Source organism: Petromyzon marinus, chromosome 42 (genome assembly GCF_048934315.1).
Source record: "Petromyzon marinus isolate PM22_M1 ecotype Great Lakes invasive population chromosome 42, UKy_Petmar_22M1.pri1.0, whole genome shotgun sequence".
Lineage (NCBI taxonomy): Eukaryota > Metazoa > Chordata > Hyperoartia > Petromyzontiformes > Petromyzontidae > Petromyzon > Petromyzon marinus.
In genome coordinates this window covers 3,753,701-3,772,060 of record NC_133708.1, presented here as the reverse complement: position 1 = coordinate 3,772,060, position 18,360 = coordinate 3,753,701, and the positions used below count along the sequence as shown (strand labels likewise).

Sequence of the window (18,360 nt, the reverse complement as noted above, 5' to 3'; positions counted from 1 at the left end):
GTAGAATGAGAATAAAATAATAAATTGATAAAATAAAATAACACAATAATATTCTCACGACGTTTCGGCCACAACACAAGCGGCCTTCATCAGGTGAAGGGACGAGACTGTCTGGCAGGACAGCGCTGGAGTGAAAGAGCCACGTTCAGATCACGGCCTTTAAGCTGTGTGAGAGGAACAAAGCGCCTTGACAAAGGAATTAGCATATAATTTAGCATTGAAATGGCTGAATGATTAGCTTGTGACTGGTCACAGAAATAGTTATGTTAAAAGTTAAAGCATACACATCCGCAGAGGCACCCCTTGACAATGGAATTAGCATACAATTTAGCATTGAAATAGCTAAGTTAAAGCATACACATCCACAGAGGCACTCCTTGACAATGGAATTAGCATAGAATTTAGCATTGAAATAGCTGAGTGATTAGCTTGTAACTGCTCACAGAAATAGCTACGTTAAATTCAGACCATACACATTCACCGAGGCACTTAGTACAAATCAAACAGGAGAATTTAGCATTGAAATAACTAGGCGAATTTAGCATTGAAATAACTGAGTGATTAGCTAGTGACTGGTCACAGAAATGACTATGTTGAAGTCAAGGCCTACACATCTGAGCTATTCACAGTACTATATAGTGAACCAATAAAAACTAAAATATAAATTACCTTAATGTTATCAATAAACTCTATATTCTCCAATCAGCTAAGCTACCAACAGTAAGTCGTTATATATCAATGCTATATGGCAAAAAAATGGGTGGATTCTTACCCTCAACTTTAGCACCACGGATAGCTACGGGCCCCGTTCAGACGGACGAGTTCGTCCATGGTCGGAACAGAGGAGGGGGAGAGAGACAGCTGCGAGGCCCTAGTATACTCCATGTTGTAAAACCATACCATTAACCGTGGTGTGAGAGGTATTAAGAGGCAATGCTGGCAAAAGAGCTGCGGTCTGAAGGTCATCGTAAAACTACAATTAATTAAGAACAGAAATGATTTAAAACATCTTTCCAGTGATTCATATTCTTAGTTTTTTCGGTAAAGTCACGTTGAAGAGAAACAACAGAATAACAAAATATATATAAAACAATAAAAAATTCTCACGACGTTTCGACCATAACTCAAACGGTCATCATCAGGTGTGTCGGTTTGCATAAATTTATTTTAAAACGTCATATTTATTTATTTATAAAAAAAATAACGTTTGCGTCACGCGCAGCGATTGGCAGTTTGCCCAGGACTAGTCCATCTATTTTTTGAAAAGAGGAGGGGGGAGACGAAATTTGTTTTTATGTATGCTGTCTGAAAGCCACTGTAAGCGTGAACAATCAATCAAGAACTGAAATGATTTATCAAATCTTTCCAATGATTGCTAAGATAGAATCCATCTTCTCGGTTGAAATTGTCTCTGTGCTTGTATACGTGGATAGCCTCATGAACGAATCTCTCATGGAAGCCAGATGGCTTACAAAGAACCTCCGTCTTGGAAAAGTCAATGGCATGTGAGCCTACTGAATTAGAACAATGATCTGCTACGGCCGAAGTGTTGGTCCTACCGTGTTTAACGTCTGCTTTATGTTCACGAATGCGGTCCGAGATATGGCGTTTGGTTTCTCCAATGTAACTACTACCACAGAGGCAACTTAGTTTGTAGACACCAGGGTATTGTATGTCCGGAATCACATCTTTTACAGACGGAACCAGATCACGGATTTTATGTAATGTGTTGAAACGGACCTGGATCTTGTGTTTATTCAAGATTTTGGAGATCTTTTTTGTGATCCCAGCAATGTAGGGTAAAGTGATGGTTTTGAAAGGCTCCTCAAGAGGGTTCTTCTTCATGGTTTGAGTGATAGCTTTGCGGATTGTATAGTCGGAGTAACCATTAGCCCTAAGAGCTTGGTGTACGTGCTTGAGTTCACTGCTTATGTGTTCCTGGTCGGATATGCATTGGGCTCTATGATACAGAGTCTTGATGAGAGAATTCTTCTGTGATGGATGGTGGTGGGAATCCGGTTTCAGATAAGCATCCGTATGGGTAGCTTTCCTGTAGACAGAGTGGCTCATTGAACCATCAGGTCTCTTTTTAATTAGGACATCCAAAAAAGGTATCTTGCCATCTATTTCGACTTCCATGGTAAATCTGATGGCTGGGTGTATGGAATTGATGTGGTCGAAGAATTGGTCTAGAGCAGGCCGGCCATGTGGCCAGATGACAAAAGTGTCATCCACGTACCTCTTCCATAAGGTTGGGCGCAGAGTGGCAGTCTGGATGGCATCAGTCTCAAATTTCTCCATGAAAATGTTAGCTATAACTGGAGAAAGGGGGGAGCCCATTGGGGTGCCCTCAGTTTGTTTGTAGAAAGTTCCATTCCAAGTGAAGTATGTATTGGTTAAACAGTGTCTCACCAGGGGGGGTACCTCAGTGTTTAGTCCTTGATGAACCAAGTCTTCAATGATTGCAATGGTGTCAGGTACAGGAACCTTGGTGAATAAGGAAACTACATCAAAACTGACAAGCAGGTCGTCTGGGGACAGGGAAATACCCTTGATTGTTGATACCAGGTGAGTAGAATTTTGTACCGCAGAGGTGGTCTTTCCAGTGAAAGGACGCAGGATTTCAGACAAAAAACGAGCTAGTTTGTAGGTGGGGGAGCTGATAGTAGAGACTATGGGACGAAGAGGTGTATCAACTTTATGTATTTTTGGTAAGCCGTATAATCTTGGTGGCCTGGCAGCAGAAGGTTTCAACGAAAACTGTTTAGATTGATCAATTAATGCGGTTGAATCAGAAATTATTTTGTTGGTTTGTGTGACGAGGCTGTTGGTGGGATCTCTTTTTATTTTTGTATAACTACCATCGTCGAGTAATTCTTTAATTTTGTTGTTGTATTCTATTTTATCCATGATGACAGTAGCATTGCCTTTGTCAGCTGAGAGAACTACAATATCATTCCTCTTTTTTAATTTATATAATTCAAAACGCTCATCTTTGCTGAGGTTGCTAGCTGGTATCTTAGCGTTTTTGAGGGTTGCAGCGATTTCAGATCTTGCTACGTCTGCAGCGATGTGACCCAGGCCCCTGAGAGCAACGTCTACTTGGGCAATTATATCATTAACTGGTATGTGTTTAGGTGTGACTGCAAAGTTTAGACCTTTAGCTAAAACGGATTTCAGACCATCGGAAATAGAACTGTTACTGCGATTAATTACGACTTTATTAACGTCTACCTTTTTGGTGTGTGGGTCCGGTCTTTTGTTGAAGAGGAGGTTAAATTTGGAAATCAGGTTTTCCTTACATTTGGTCGACATAGTAGCAGCTGAAGAGGCAGTCATATTGTCTACATGTTCCCAATCCGATGTGGACATTATTGCCGTCAATGATAAGTGTGATTTGTAGAGTGTCTTGTTTAACTGATCTAGTTGTGTGCGTATAAGTCTGATTTTTTCTGAGATAAGAGCTAAGCTAGTTTTGAAAAGAATTCGTTTCGCATTAGAAGAAGTTACAGCAGCAGAGGTCAGTGCAAATGCGATTGGTATTACCCCAGAGTCGCGGCATCTCTTCAGGAAGGTGAGAGACTCGATCAGCTGAGCTTTCTTATCCCGGAGTTTGTTGAAGGATCTTAAAGTTATGTGAAAACCCTCTCCGTAGAGGCGATTAAATTTTGATTTAAAGCTTTCGTGACTGCAGTAATTCATATTCTTAGTTTTTTCGGTAAAGTCACGTTGAAGAGAAACAACAGAATAACAAAATATATATAAAACAGTAAAAAATTCTCACGACGTTTCGACCATAACTCAAACGGTCATCATCAGGTGTGTCGGTTTGCATAAATTTATTTTAAAACGGCATATTTATTTATTTATGAAAAAAAATAACGTTTGCGTCACGCGCAGCGATTGGCAGTTTGCCCAGGACTAGTCCATCTATTTTTTGAAAAGAGGAGGGGGGAGATGAAATTTGTTTTTATGTATGCTGTCTGAAAGCCACTGTAAGCGTGAACAATCAATCAAGAACTGAAATGATTTATCAAATCTTTCCAATGATTGCTAAGATAGAATCCATCTTCTCGGTTGAAATTGTCTCTGTGCTTGTATATGTGGATAGCCTCATGAACGAATCTCTCATGGAAGCCAGATGGCTTACAAAGAACCTCCGTCTTGGAAAAGTCAATGGCATGTGAGCCTACTGAATTAGAACAATGATCTGCTACGGCCGAGGTGTTGGTCCTACCGTGTTTAAGGTCTGCTTTATGTTCACGAATGCGGTCCGAGATATGGCGTTTGGTTTCTCCAATGTAACTACTACCACAGAGGCAACTTAGTTTGTAGACACCAGGGTATTGTATGTCCGGAATCACATCTTTTACAGACGGAACCAGATCACGGATTTTATGTAATGTGTTGAAACGGACCTGGATCTTGTGTTTATTCAAGATTTTGGAGATCTTTTTTGTGATCCCAGCAATGTAGGGTAAAGTGATGGTTTTGAAAGGCTCCTCAAGAGGGTTCTTCTTCATGGTTTGAGTGATAGCTTTGCGGATTGTATAGTCGGAGTAACCATTAGCCCTAAGAGCTTGGTGTACGTGCTTGAGTTCACTGCTTATGTGTTCCTGGTCGGATATGCATTGGGCTCTATGATACAGAGTCTTGATGAGAGAATTCTTCTGTGATGGATGGTGGTGGGAATCCGGTTTCAGATAAGCATCCGTATGGGTAGCTTTCCTGTAGACAGAGTGGCTCATTGAACCATCAGGTCTCTTTTTAATTAGGACATCCAAAAAAGGTATCTTGCCATCTATTTCGACTTCCATGGTAAATCTGATGGCTGGGTGTATGGAATTGATGTGGTCGAAGAATTGGTCTAGAGCAGGCCGGCCATGTGGCCAGATGACAAAAGTGTCATCCACGTACCTCTTCCATAAGGTTGGGCGCAGAGTGGCAGTCTGGATGGCGTCAGTCTCAAATTTCTCCATGAAAATGTTAGCTATAACTGGAGAAAGGGGGGAGCCCATTGGGGTGCCCTCAGTTTGTTTGTAGAAAGTTCCATTCCAAGTGAAGTATGTATTGGTTAAACAGTGTCTCACCAGGGGGGGTACCTCAGTGTTTAGTCCTTGATGAACCAAGTCTTCAATGATTGCAATGGTGTCAGGTACAGGAACCTTGGTGAATAAGGAAACTACATCAAAACTGACAAGCAGGTCGTCTGGGGACAGGGAAATACTCTTGATTGTTGATACCAGGTGAGTAGAATTTTGTACCGCAGAGGTGGTCTTTCCAGTGAAAGGACGCAGGATTTCAGACAAAAAACGAGCTAGTTTGTAGGTGGGGGAGCTGATAGTAGAGACTATGGGACGAAGAGGTGTATCAACTTTATGTATTTTTGGTAAGCCGTATAATCTTGGTGGCCTGGCAGCAGAAGGTTTCAACGAAAACTGTTTAGATTGATCAATTAATGCGGTTGAATCAGAAATTATTTTGTTGTCTACAAACTAAGTTGCCTCTGTGGTAGTAGTTACATTGGAGAAACCAAACGCCATATCTCGGACCGCATTCGTGAACATAAAGCAGACCTTAAACACGGTAGGACCAACACCTCGGCCGTAGCAGATCATTGTTCTAATTCAGTAGGCTCACATGCCATTGACTTTTCCAAGACGGAGGTTCTTTGTAAGCCATCTGGCTTCCATGAGAGATTCGTTCATGAGGCTATCCACATATACAAGCACAGAGACAATTTCAACCGAGAAGATGGATTCTATCTTAGCAATCATTGGAAAGATTTGATAAATCATTTCAGTTCTTGATTGATTGTTCACGCTTACAGTGGCTTTCAGACAGCATACATAAAAACAAATTTCGTCTCCCCCCTCCTCTTTTCAAAAAATAGATGGACTAGTCCTGGGCAAACTGCCAATCGCTGCGCGTGACGCAAACGTTATTTTTTTTTATAAATAAATAAATATGCCGTTTTAAAATAAATTTATGCAAACCGACACACCTGATGATGACCGTTTGAGTTATGGTCGAAACGTCGTGAGAATTTTTTTATTGTTTTATATATATTTTGTTATTCTGTTGTTTCTCTTCAACGTGACTTTACCGAAAAAACTAAGAATATGAATTACTGCAGTCACGAAAGCTTTAAATCTAAATTTAATCGCCTCTACGGGGAGGGTTTTCACATAACTTTAAGATCCTTCAACAAACTCCGGGATAAGAAAGCTCAGCTGATCGAGTCTCTCACCTTCCTGAAGAGATGCCGCGACTCTGGGGTAATACCAATCGCATTTGCACTGACCTCTGCTGCTGTAACTTCTTCTAATGCGAAACGAATTCTTTTCAAAACTAGCTTAGCTCTTATCTCAGAAAAAATCAGACTTATACGCACACAACTAGATCAGTTAGACAAGACACTCTACAAATCACACTTATCATTGACGGCAATAATGTCCACATCGGATTGGGAACATGTAGACAATATGACTGCCTCTTCAGCTGCTACTATGTCGACCAAATGTAAGGAAAACCTGATTTCCAAATTTAACCTCCTCTTCAACGAAAGACCGGACCCACACACCAAAAAGGTAGACGTTAATAAAGTCGTAATTAATCGCAGTAACAGTTCTATTTCCGATGGTCTGAAATCCGTTTTAGCTAAAGGTCTAAACTTTGCAGTCACACCTAAACACATACCAGTTAATGATATAATTGCCCAAGTAGACGTTGCTCTCAGGGGCCTGGGTCACATCGCTGCAGACGTAGCAAGATCTGAAATCACTGCAACCCTCAAAAACGCTAAGATACCAGCTAGCAACCTCAGCAAAGATGAGCGTTTTGAATTATATAAATTAAAAAAGAGGAATGATATTGTAGTTCTCTCAGCTGACAAAGGCAATGCTACTGTCATCATGGATAAAATAGAATACAACAACAAAATTAAAGAATTACTCGACGATGGTAGTTATACAAAAATAAAAAGAGATCCCACCAACAGCCTCGTCACACAAACCAACAAAATAATTTCTGATTCAACCGCATTAATTGATCAATCTAAACAGTTTTCGTTGAAACCTTCTGCTGCCAGGCCACCAAGATTATACGGCTTACCAAAAATACATAAAGTTGATACACCTCTTCGTCCCATAGTCTCTACTATCAGCTCCCCCACCTACAAACTAGCTCGTTTTTTGTCTGAAATCCTGCGTCCTTTCACTGGAAAGACCACCTCTGCGGTACAAAATTCTACTCACCTGGTATCAACAATCAAGGGTATTTCCCTGTCCCCAGACGACCTGCTTGTCAGTTTTGATGTAGTTTCCTTATTCACCAAGGTTCCTGTACCTGACACCATTGCAATCATTGAAGACTTGGTTCATCAAGGACTAAACACTGAGGTACCCCCCCTGGTGAGACACTGTTTAACCAATACATACTTCACTTGGAATGGAACTTTCTACAAACAAACTGAGGGCACCCCAATGGGCTCCCCCCTTTCTCCAGTTATAGCTAACATTTTCATGGAGAAATTTGAGACTGACGCCATCCAGACTGCCACTCTGCGCCCAACCTTATGGAAGAGGTACGTGGATGACACTTTTGTCATCTGGCCACATGGCCGGCCTGCTCTAGACCAATTCTTCGACCACATCAATTCCATACACCCAGCCATCAGATTTACCATGGAAGTCGAAATAGATGGCAAGATACCTTTTTTGGATGTCCTAATTAAAAAGAGACCTGATGGTTCAATGAGCCACTCTGTCTACAGGAAAGCTACCCATACGGATGCTTATCTGAAACCGGATTCCCACCACCATCCATCACAGAAGAATTCTCTCATCAAGACTCTGTATCATAGAGCCCAATGCATATCCGACCAGGAACACATAAGCAGTGAACTCAAGCACGTACACCAAGCTCTTAGGGCTAATGGTTACTCCGACTATACAATCCGCAAAGCTATCACTCAAACCATGAAGAAGAACCCTCTTGAGGAGCCTTTCAAAACCATCACTTTACCCTACATTGCTGGGATCACAAAAAAGATCTCCAAAATCTTGAATAAACACAAGATCCAGGTCCGTTTCAACACATTACATAAAATCCGTGATCTGGTTCCGTCTGTAAAAGATGTGATTCCGGACATACAATACCCTGGTGTCTACAAACTAAGTTGCCTCTGTGGTAGTAGTTACATTGGAGAAACCAAACGCCATATCTCGGACCGCATTCGTGAACATAAAGCAGACCTTAAACACGGTAGGACCAACACCTCGGCCGTAGCAGATCATTGTTCTAATTCAGTAGGCTCACATGCCATTGACTTTTCCAAGACGGAGGTTCTTTGTAAGCCATCTGGCTTCCATGAGAGATTCGTTCATGAGGCTATCCACGTATACAAGCACAGAGACAATTTCAACCGAGAAGATGGATTCTATCTTAGCAATCATTGGAAAGATTTGATAAATCATTTCAGTTCTTGATTGATTGTTCACGCTTACAGTGGCTTTCAGACAGCATACATAAAAACAAATTTCGTCTCCCCCCTCCTCTTTTCAAAAAATAGATGGACTAGTCCTGGGCAAACTGCCAATCGCTGCGCGTGACGCAAACGTTATTTTTTTTATAAATAAATAAATATGCCGTTTTAAAATAAATTTATGCAAACCGACACACCTGATGATGACCGTTTGAGTTATGGTCGAAACGTCGTGAGAATTTTTTTATTGTTTTATATATATTTTGTTATTCTGTTGTTTCTCTTCAACGTGACTTTACCGAAAAAACTAAGAATATGAATTACTGCAGTCACGAAAGCTTTAAATCAAAATCTTTCCAGTGGTTACTAAGCCAGAATCCATCTTCTCGGTTGAAATTGTCTCTGTGCTTGTATATGTGAATGGCCTCATGAACGAATCTCTCATGGTAGCCGGTTGGTTTGCAAAGAACCTCCGTCTTGGAGAAGTCAATGTCATGTGAGCCCACTGAATTATAACAGTGATCTGCCACGGCAGAGGAGTTCGTCCTACCGTGTTTCAAGTCTGCTTTATGTTCGCGGATGCGGTCCGAGATATGTCTTTTGGTTTCTCCAATGTAGCTACTACCACAGAGGCACTTTAGTTTGTAAACGCCCGGGTACTGTATGTCTGGAACAGCATCTTTTACAGATGGAACTAAATCACGGATTTTATGTACTGTGTTGAATCGGACCTGGATCTTGTGTTTATTCAGGATTTTTGGAGATCTTTTTAGTGACCCCTGCAATGTAGGGTAAGGTGATGGTTTTGAGTGGCTCCACAAGAGGATCCTTCTTCATGACTGGAGTGATGGCTTTGCGGATTGTGTAGTCGGAGTAGCCATTAGCCCTGAGAGCCTGGTGTACGTGCTTGAGTTCACTGGTAATGTGTTCCTGGTCGGAAATGCATTGGGCTCTATGGTATAGAGTCTTGATGAGGGAGTTCTTCTGGGATGGATGGTGGTGGGAATCCGGTTTCAAGTAAGCATCTGTATAGGTAGCTTTCCTGTAGACAGAGTGGCTCATTGAACCATCATGTCTCCTTTTAATTAAGACATCCAAAAAGGGTAGTTTGCCATCTTTTTCGACCTCCATGGTAAATCTGATGGCTGGGTGTACGGAATTGATGTGGTCGCGGAATTGGTCTAGAGCAGGCTGGCCATGTGGCCAGATGACAAAGGTGTCATCAACGTACCTCTTCCATAAGGCCGGGCGTAGAGTGGCAGTCTGGATGGCGTCAGTTTCAAATTTTTCTATGAATACGTTGGCTACAACCGGAGATAGGGGGGAGCCCATTGGGGTGCCCTCAGTTTGTTTGTAGAAAGTTCCATTCCAGGTGAAGTATGTGTTGGTTAAGCAATGTCTCACCAGGGGGGGTACATCAGTATGCAGTCCTTGATGAACCAGGTCTTCAATGATAGCGATGGTGTCAGGTACCGGGACTTTGGTGAACAAGGACACCACATCAAAACTGACAAGCAGGTCGTTTGGGGACAGGGAAATGCCTTTGATAGTCGATACCAGGTGAGTAGAATTTAGTACCGCAGAGGTGGTTTTTCCAGTGAAAGGTCGCAGTATATTAGCAAGAAAACGTGCCAGTTTGTAGGTGGGGGAGCTGATAGTAGAGACGATGGGACGAAGGGGTGTATCTTCTTTGTGTATCTTTGGAAGGCCATATAATCTTGAAATAGCTGAGTGATTAGCTTGTAACTGCTCACAGAAATAGCTACGTTAAAGTCAGACCATACACATTTACCGAGGCACTAAGTACAAATCAAACAGGATAATTTAGCATTGCTAATTCCATTGTCAAGGGGTGCTTCTGCGGATGTGTATGCTTTAGCTTTTAACATAACTATTTCTGTGACCAGTCACAAGCTAATCATTCAGCCATTTCAATGCTAAATTATATGCTAATTCCTTTGTCAAGGCGCTTTGTTCCTCTCACACAGCTTAAAGGCCGTGATCTGAACGTGGCTCTTTCACTCCAGCGCTGTCCTACCAGACAGTCTCGTCCCTTCACCTGATGAAGGCCGCTTGTGTTGTGGCCGAAACGTCGTGAGAATATTATTGTGTTATTTTATTTTATCAATTTATTATTTTATTCTCATTCTACGTGACTTTACCGAAAGAACCAAAGAAGATGAATCATTGCAGTCACGAAAGCTTTAAATCGAAATCAAATTGTAAATGTTGTGGATTTACTCTCCAACACACCGGTGGCCTGAAGTTGGAACTAATTGGCGTTTGTTTACATGACACATCCCTTACCAATTGGCTGTGTCGGGTGGTGGAGGGTTACGACACATTTATTGTTACGTTATCTAACCCAAAACCATCATTATGAAAATTATGGGTTAGGTTGTTTTGTGACGCTATAGTATTATTATTTTCTCGCTTTTGCCAGGGCACACAGAGCACACCGATTTTCACCGACAGCGTGGTTTTCCGTGTGGCTCCGTGGATCATGACTCCAAATACCCAGCCGGCGCTGGAGATCTTCATGTCAAGGTATCTGGGGAGTAGGGATACGTTCCCGATTTTTATGTTAATCCCAAAAATAAATTAAACCGGGCCTAGATGCGGTGGCGTGTGATGCGTGGTGTATCCTCTCTGCATGGTGAGCAGTTGCATGGTTCTGTGGTTGCGTGGTTGTGTGGTTGTGTGCTCACCCCAGGGTTAGTAGGGAGTGGAAGTGTAGCAGTTTAGTGCGCTGTGCTACAAACCCGGCAACCCAGGTTCGATTCCCGTTAACAGCCAACACCAGTGATAGCGAATATTTTTACCGGTCCTGGACCTCCCCTAGGTCGACTTAGCCTCAAAGGAGTAGCTGGTGCGATGTGTAAACGTCACCACTAGGGAGACAAAGATGTGGAAGAGTGTGTGTTGGTGTAGTGCTGGCCACCTACCCACTCGTGTGCAGTGCCGGCCTTCATCGGTGCTCACTAATATCACTTGCCCCTACAGTCTGTTAAGGCTACATGGGGGATCTTTGTCACCCCAGGGTCGACACGAATGCGGTGTTCATAAAGCAGATGACCACCCTCACTCGCTTGGCCGGGTGCACGCCATTTGAAATACAGAACACGATGGACGTGTGGATGCAGGTGAGTGCCAGTGTGTAAGAGGGAGTACTGAGGTGTGTGGGGAGCCGCTACTAACCCAGTGACCTGAGTTCAATTCCCACTCATAGTGGTAAGCACACAGGGTGAGCTCATCTGTCGAAGACGATTAGCATCTCATAATGCTGCAGTTCGGATGGAGCAGTGGTGCAGTGGTGAGAGCACTGGGTTATGAACCCGGCGACCCAAGTTCAATTTCCTGATGACAGCTAACATCAGTGGCGAGTGATATGCGAACTGGTCCATAGGGCCCACCCTTCAGCCTGCACTCCACATGTACGGTGAAGTATGGTCAAACAAACCAAACGTCTTAGTGCGACGTTGGGAGGCCTTAATCCGCCGGTGGATTCACTCGCTACCAACGCTGCTCCATTCACTCAGCGAGGTTTCGTGGGGGTGGGGTAATTGACGTTTCTCTTTGTTCACGCGCAGGACGAGATGGAGTTTGGCTACTGCGAGTCTCCCACCAAGGTCATACCGGTCGTGTTCGACTCCCCGCGGGACCGCGGACTAAAGGCCGTGCCGATCCTTCTAACGGTAACCGCGTCGACCCCACCCAGCCCTTGCTGGCTACGTTTCCATGGCAGAAAGCGATGCACATTGCCTCGCGAATCGCCGATTAAAAAGCATACAGGGTGTCCTAAAAATAATAGACCAAAAAGAATGTTGAGTAGTTTTATTGTTATTCGAGGTACTGAAATTCATGTAATATAGCTTAGGAGTTTTTAGTTTATTTAAAATGTTATGGTATTGATTAGATATTATCAGATTATTAATAAACGTCCACGTCGTCCATCATTTACTGTGATCAATAATTCACTATAATCAATGTAATTTAGTGTTCAAACCCTGAGAAAACATTTTCCAACACAGCTGTAGGGGATGGATGATGACACAGCAACATCAACAATAGTAACATGTTTAAGCTCTTCAACGTCCCTTGGTTTGCTGGTTGTAGACTTTATTTCAAAAATCGCAGAGATAAAAAAAAATCGAATGGCGTTAAGTTGGGCGAACAGGCGGACTTATCATGGTATATCAGAAAATTGGTTTCTCCTGAAACCAGAAGACGGTACCAGTCAGTGAATATTTACGTTCTGCACGCGGGGTGCAGAACGTAAACATTACCATCAATCAACATGTTAACGTCAGTCGGAACCATAGGGGTCCTATAGGAGGTGAAACGTGAACCAATAAAAAACATTAAACATACCTGTCAACCCATACGGTTTACCCGTATTCTTGTACAGGGAAATTAAGTTTTCAGGTCCATATGGCGTACAGCCGTTTCCATGCAGGCAAAATTTCGTTTCTATTTGTTTGTGTTTCGCTCTTTATAGGGCACGGGGTGACCAATAAGGTCTGAATTGGTCTGAAATAAGGTAGGCACTGATAACGGGTTGATAAGTATGATTAAACGATGTCAGTGTTAACGAGGGACTACTGTATACATCATCCAGTGACCCATTCACAGGAATTGCTTGTTACCCACGAAATGCATCGTCTCCTCCTATACACAGGGGGGAGTATGGTGAGGACAGAAAGAAAGGGAGCAATGGGAAGGTCGTGCGGAGGAGAGTAGAGTGAGATGAGAGGGGAGCAGCAGGAGGGGGCATGGAGGGGAACCGAGGGGATGATGAGAGAGGATGGAGTGAGACAGGGCATGCAGGGATGAGTCCGTGGAGGCATTTGGAACATGGCAAGAGTCATGTTCACTGCGTTCCTAAAAACTTAACCTTTTTTATTGTGAGACTCACTGAGCAATTATAGCTCTTTTTCAAATCGTGAACTTTTCTGAGACTGTACTCAATTTATTATGCACCTATGTCACTAGTTGTGGGTAATAATGTAAATGAACCATAGTCTGTTTCTACGTGTAAAATTCCAACAGAGTATAGCCCTTCAGTATTTGAGCCTTTTATGTTTAAAACTAAAACCAACATTTTAATTTTATTTTACCAGGTAAGGCCCACTGAGCTATATAACTCTTTTTCGGAAGCGACCTAGCCACAAATTATAGCTCAACGAAGTGGCTTATCACGTGGAGATTTGTAGCAGCCAAATACTCTGAACTGCATGTTTCCTATTCTTGGTTCTTTCGGTAAAGTCACGTAGAAGGGAAACGATAAAATAATAAAAATATGAAACAATAAAATTATATTGTTTTATTTTTTTATTGTTTCCCTTCTATGTGACTTTACCGAAAGAACCAAGAATATGAATCCCTGCAGTCACGAAAGCTTTAAATCAAAATTTGCACGTTTCCTAATGTGCAGGGGAAAACCGGAGGACCCGGAGAAAAATCCACAAGACCATGGAGACAGAGTAAATGCAAATTCCAAATATACAACAAGCATCAGGATCGGGATCGATCCCACGACCTCCAGCATACCAGGCGAGGTAGTTAATATCTCACCACCATGGTGTTTCTCCGCCCTGGCCGGCGTCTCAGGGCAAGGACTTTGGCTATGTGACGCGGACGCCACGGAGAGGCGAGGAGGTGAACAGCCTGGACTCGTTCGGAAACCTTGAGGTGTCGCCCCCCGTCATCGTGAGGGGCAAGAAATATCCGCTCGGGCGCATCATCATCGGCAGCGCCTTCCCCGGGTGAGTCTGCTGGGTCTCTCACTCTCTCTCTCATTCTGGGGGTCGCCGCGTGGAACGATTTACCTCCCCCCCTCTCCCCCCGAACCTCTTCAATAACTCGATGAATATTCACAGTTGGCGGTCGCGATTTGATTCAATAGCCGATTCTTCTGCAGTCATTACTTTTCGTCATGTTTTCAGAAAGTAAGGAAGAAATCGACTGCCTTGCTGCATTAAAAAAAAAAATCTTCTGCATTAAGGCCACTCCACACCAATGTCAATCACAGGGGGTTGTTTCCACCATCCTTCACGTTTGGTGAGTGGGAATGGGCCAGGCCCGGTTCAGGTTAACGCTCTCTTACCGATGTTGAACTTGGCCGGGATTCGAACTCGGGTCGGCTGGTTCATCGCGCAATGCACCTCCTCACCCCAGCTCCACCCCCCTCCCCTTCCACTTCTTTTGAGCTTAAGTTTTTTTCACGTTTATTCTGTCTCATTTGTACAGTTATCTTCACCCCCCCCCCCCGCCCCGTTAGCCCACTTGTAAAAATAGCTTTCTCCTTTGCACTAGCCTTAATCAGTTCAAGTATATAGTGGACCACTGTAGCCCTCGCCCTCTTCAATGGGAGACAATGGCAAAGCTGCCTCCTCCCGAAGCACTCTCGTCGTGGCGAGCGGACGTCGAAAATTGCTCTTGCGCAAGACTGGAATTCACATGAAAGCACATTTGGACGTGCGCTCGCCGTTGAATGCAACAATTGTATTGGAATCGGCGATTCCTCGAACACCCATCGTCAAGAAAAAACTGCATCAAATAAGACAGAGAAATAAACGAGAAAGAATACAAACGAGGTATCATCTACACAAAAAACGGGCGAGTTTGGTCACGATGCTGAATCGTGACAATTTACCAACATCGCTGGACCGACACCTTCTCTGGTGCCGTCACAGGGAAGGCACTGCCGATAAGCCAGAGGAGTCCAGGTGTTGTATGTATGTGTGTACGTTGAATTTCTTTCGCACCGTACGTTAGCCAGCCATGCTAATCGGAGGTGTGGGGGAAGGACAACAAACTAATCAAAGATTGAAGTTCAGATGTAAACATTTCAGGTTTATGGATCATTTACATTTCAGATTGCAGCATCAACTAAGTACAAAAATCAGTTTTAAAGAATGAGTTTTCAATTTCGATTTAAAAGGGCATAGCTCTAGTGGCTTCCTGATAGCAAAAAAATATATAGCCATGTGACCACCAGCATACGAATAACTTGTACACACCTAGCAGCATATCGTGCGATATGTTTTAAATGAACGTGGCATACCGCTCAATACCAAACCTTAACATAAAGACACTGTATAGTATAATTCAGAATCATTACCGAACTCGGCAGAAAGCCAGAAAACGTTAAGAATGAGCTCATTAAGCAACTCGCACACACACACACAGACACAGACGAGAGGGGAACGGTCATGAAACTTCTTGATAATTGAGATGTAACGATTTACGAAACAAAGTGGGGGGAAATTGAAGATGGAGGGATGGGGGGGCCCAATTAATTATTTGCACCAGGGCCCAAGCCAACCACGCCGCCGCTGCACCAATCGCTCAAAGAGTGGTGGGACTGCAGGCACGTGCCCCGCCCCACCTCGAGCTCAAATGGGTCCCTCGTTCACAGGATCGTCCCATTCATCGCACTCCCTCTCCACCTCCTGTCCCCTTATCCGCCCGACCCCGTCGCCCGCCGTTGTCGCCCAGGTGTGACATCCCGACCCGCCCTGACCTGCCCCGCCCCGCTTGCCTCGTATGTGGTCCCGTCCTTGCAGAGAGCGCGCGGGGCGCAACATGGCCCGCGCCGTGCGCGAGTTCCTGTTTGCGCAGCAGGTGCAGGCGCCCGTTGAGCTCTACAGCGACTGGCTCAGCGTGGGCCACGTCGACGAGTTCATGAGCTTCGTGCCGGCGCCCGACCGCAAGGTTTGGCGTGACGGCGAACTGTCCTCCGATTACACGGGAGATGATGGTGGTTGTTGCGATTTAGAAAGTGGTAGTGTAGTTTAGGTGACGGTTAAGAGGACAGGTGGGAAAGGTTAAAGGGGGGGAGGGGGGTTGGGGTAGGTCTGGTAGTAGCTGGGGGGTGGGGGGCAGGGAGGCGCCACGGTGGCAAGATTTTAACTACCTTACCTGGTGTACAGGAGGTCGTGGATTTGATATTGACCCTGACGCCTGCTGTATATTTGGAGTTTGCATGTTCTTCTTGTGGTCGTGAGGATTTGTCTCCGGGTCCTTCACGTTTAGAATCAATATGCTTTTAAAGCATTTGGCTGCAATAAATGCCCATGTGATTAGCCACTTATGAAAAAGCGCTACATCGCTCTGTGGGCCTCACCTGGTAAAATAATGGTTTAATTTAATGTCAGGTTAGTTTAGTAGCAGCAGCAGTAGTAGATTGGACTCGGGAGAAGAGATGGGATTTAAGGGAGGAGCGGCAGCTGGTTGTTCTGGCAACGATGATTGTTCTGCGTGCAGTGGGAGTTTGTTCCCAGTGAAGGGGAGCGAGAAGGGACAAGGAAGAAGAGAGCGAGACTGGGCGCAGGATGGCGAGGGCGGCACGGAGAGGGACCGCAGAGGCTGGGAGCATAGAGGATAGGATGTAACAGAGGAGTAAGAGACGAGAGAAGCAAGACGAGGGTGGGGCAGGACCATGCATGGATTTTTAAACTCGAGCAGTGGTTCCCAACCTGTGGTCCGCGAGGCTACTATGGTGGGGTGGGGGTCCCGTGGAAAAAAAGATAAATAATAACATCCTCACCGAGGAAATGCACAATTTCAAATAACTAGTGGTTGCAGCGTGTGGTGTTCCGCTAAATATTTGGAGGTTGAGAAAGAGGGTTGGGAACCGCTGGCGTGGAGTACTGCTGGCCTCGAGTACGGGGCGCTTAAAAAAAAAAGTTACATGGGACTATCGTTTTTAATGGAAAAATAACGGATAAGGTTCTGTTACATGATACCAAAATGTAATGTTAATAGCTTAAAAATGTGAAAGAGTCTCCACTTGTTCACAATCATTGTCAACACATGCCTGGAATCATCTCCAGGTGGTCTCCAGAGCCTGGAGGCACATTTCTTGTGGTATTGTTGCAAATTCTCAGAAGTGTTAAACATTTTTTAAGCACCCAGTATATGCGAGCGCACGTGCATGCACAGTGTCTATATACATGCGTTGTTTATTTTGTTGTTATTATTGTGGTTGCTAAGCACAGGCCCAAAATGCCAAGGGGTGAGCAAACAAACAGCACTATTGAAGGTGTACCATAGTCTCATCATTATAAAAGACTCGCAAGGTCCGATGCACTCTAAACATGTACCCAGTGTCAATAAACTTATATTGGTCACACACACGCAAACTGAATAATAAGATGCACCTCGAAATGTTGTTTTAAAGTACCGGGGAGAAAAAACTGTCTCCGATAATCTGGAGAATATGCAAATAGATGACCATTGATCTTTTTTGTTACTTGAACAAGAGAATAAGATCTTTAAAAAGGAGATAATAGGAGGGTTTGTGTGAGATTTAGAATAATCAATTAGAAGATAGATTTTTTTTTTAAATAATCATTTTAGCGGCATGCATTTTCCAATGGCAGCTGTCAGGCATCCGGCCTTCAAGACGCGCGACACTCAGAATCAGAATCTCAATTATTTGTATTGGAAGAATCCGATAAGCTATGAAGCTCTTTTTCACAAAGATGTCCAGAGTGACGACCTCGGTGACAACGAGTGACGGCGTCATCAGTGGTGCAAGGTGGCCGCAGGGCTTCCAGTGGGGTGCTGATGTTGCTCGCACATCGGATGAGAGATGGGGAAACATTACCAAAGGAACTAAGGCTGAAGATTGGAAGGAAAAATAAAGATGGAAAATGAGATTGTGGGATGAGATGCAGTTTGGAGGAATGCCCGAGATGGAGGTGGCAAAGAGATCGTGAAGAGTGGAAGACGCGGGTGGGAGGCCCCTGCCCAACGGCGGGGCTGCTAACGATCTTTGTCTGTTTGTGTTGTTGTGTGTTGTGTTGTTGTTGTCGTTGTGTTCTACGTGTTTGTGTTGTTGTTGTTGTGTGCGATGTGCTTGTGGTGTC

At 44.0% G+C, this 18,360-nt stretch overlaps 1 protein-coding gene across 3 annotated transcripts in view; it reads left to right on the top strand.

Moving 5' to 3' along the window:
• The window catches only part of LOC116951142 (protein-arginine deiminase type-2-like), a 62,914-nt gene that overhangs the window by 31,725 nt on the left and 12,829 nt on the right, over positions 1–18,360 (top strand). For all 3 annotated transcript variants that reach the window (XM_076073433.1, XM_076073432.1, XM_032969599.2), the window contains 5 exons: positions 10,929–11,032; positions 11,526–11,628; positions 12,076–12,180; positions 14,096–14,250; positions 16,054–16,201. In XM_076073433.1, coding sequence (XP_075929548.1) covers positions 10,929–11,032; positions 11,526–11,628; positions 12,076–12,180; positions 14,096–14,250; positions 16,054–16,201 — 615 coding nt within the window. The remainder of the gene's footprint in view (positions 1–10,928; positions 11,033–11,525; positions 11,629–12,075; positions 12,181–14,095; positions 14,251–16,053; positions 16,202–18,360) is intronic.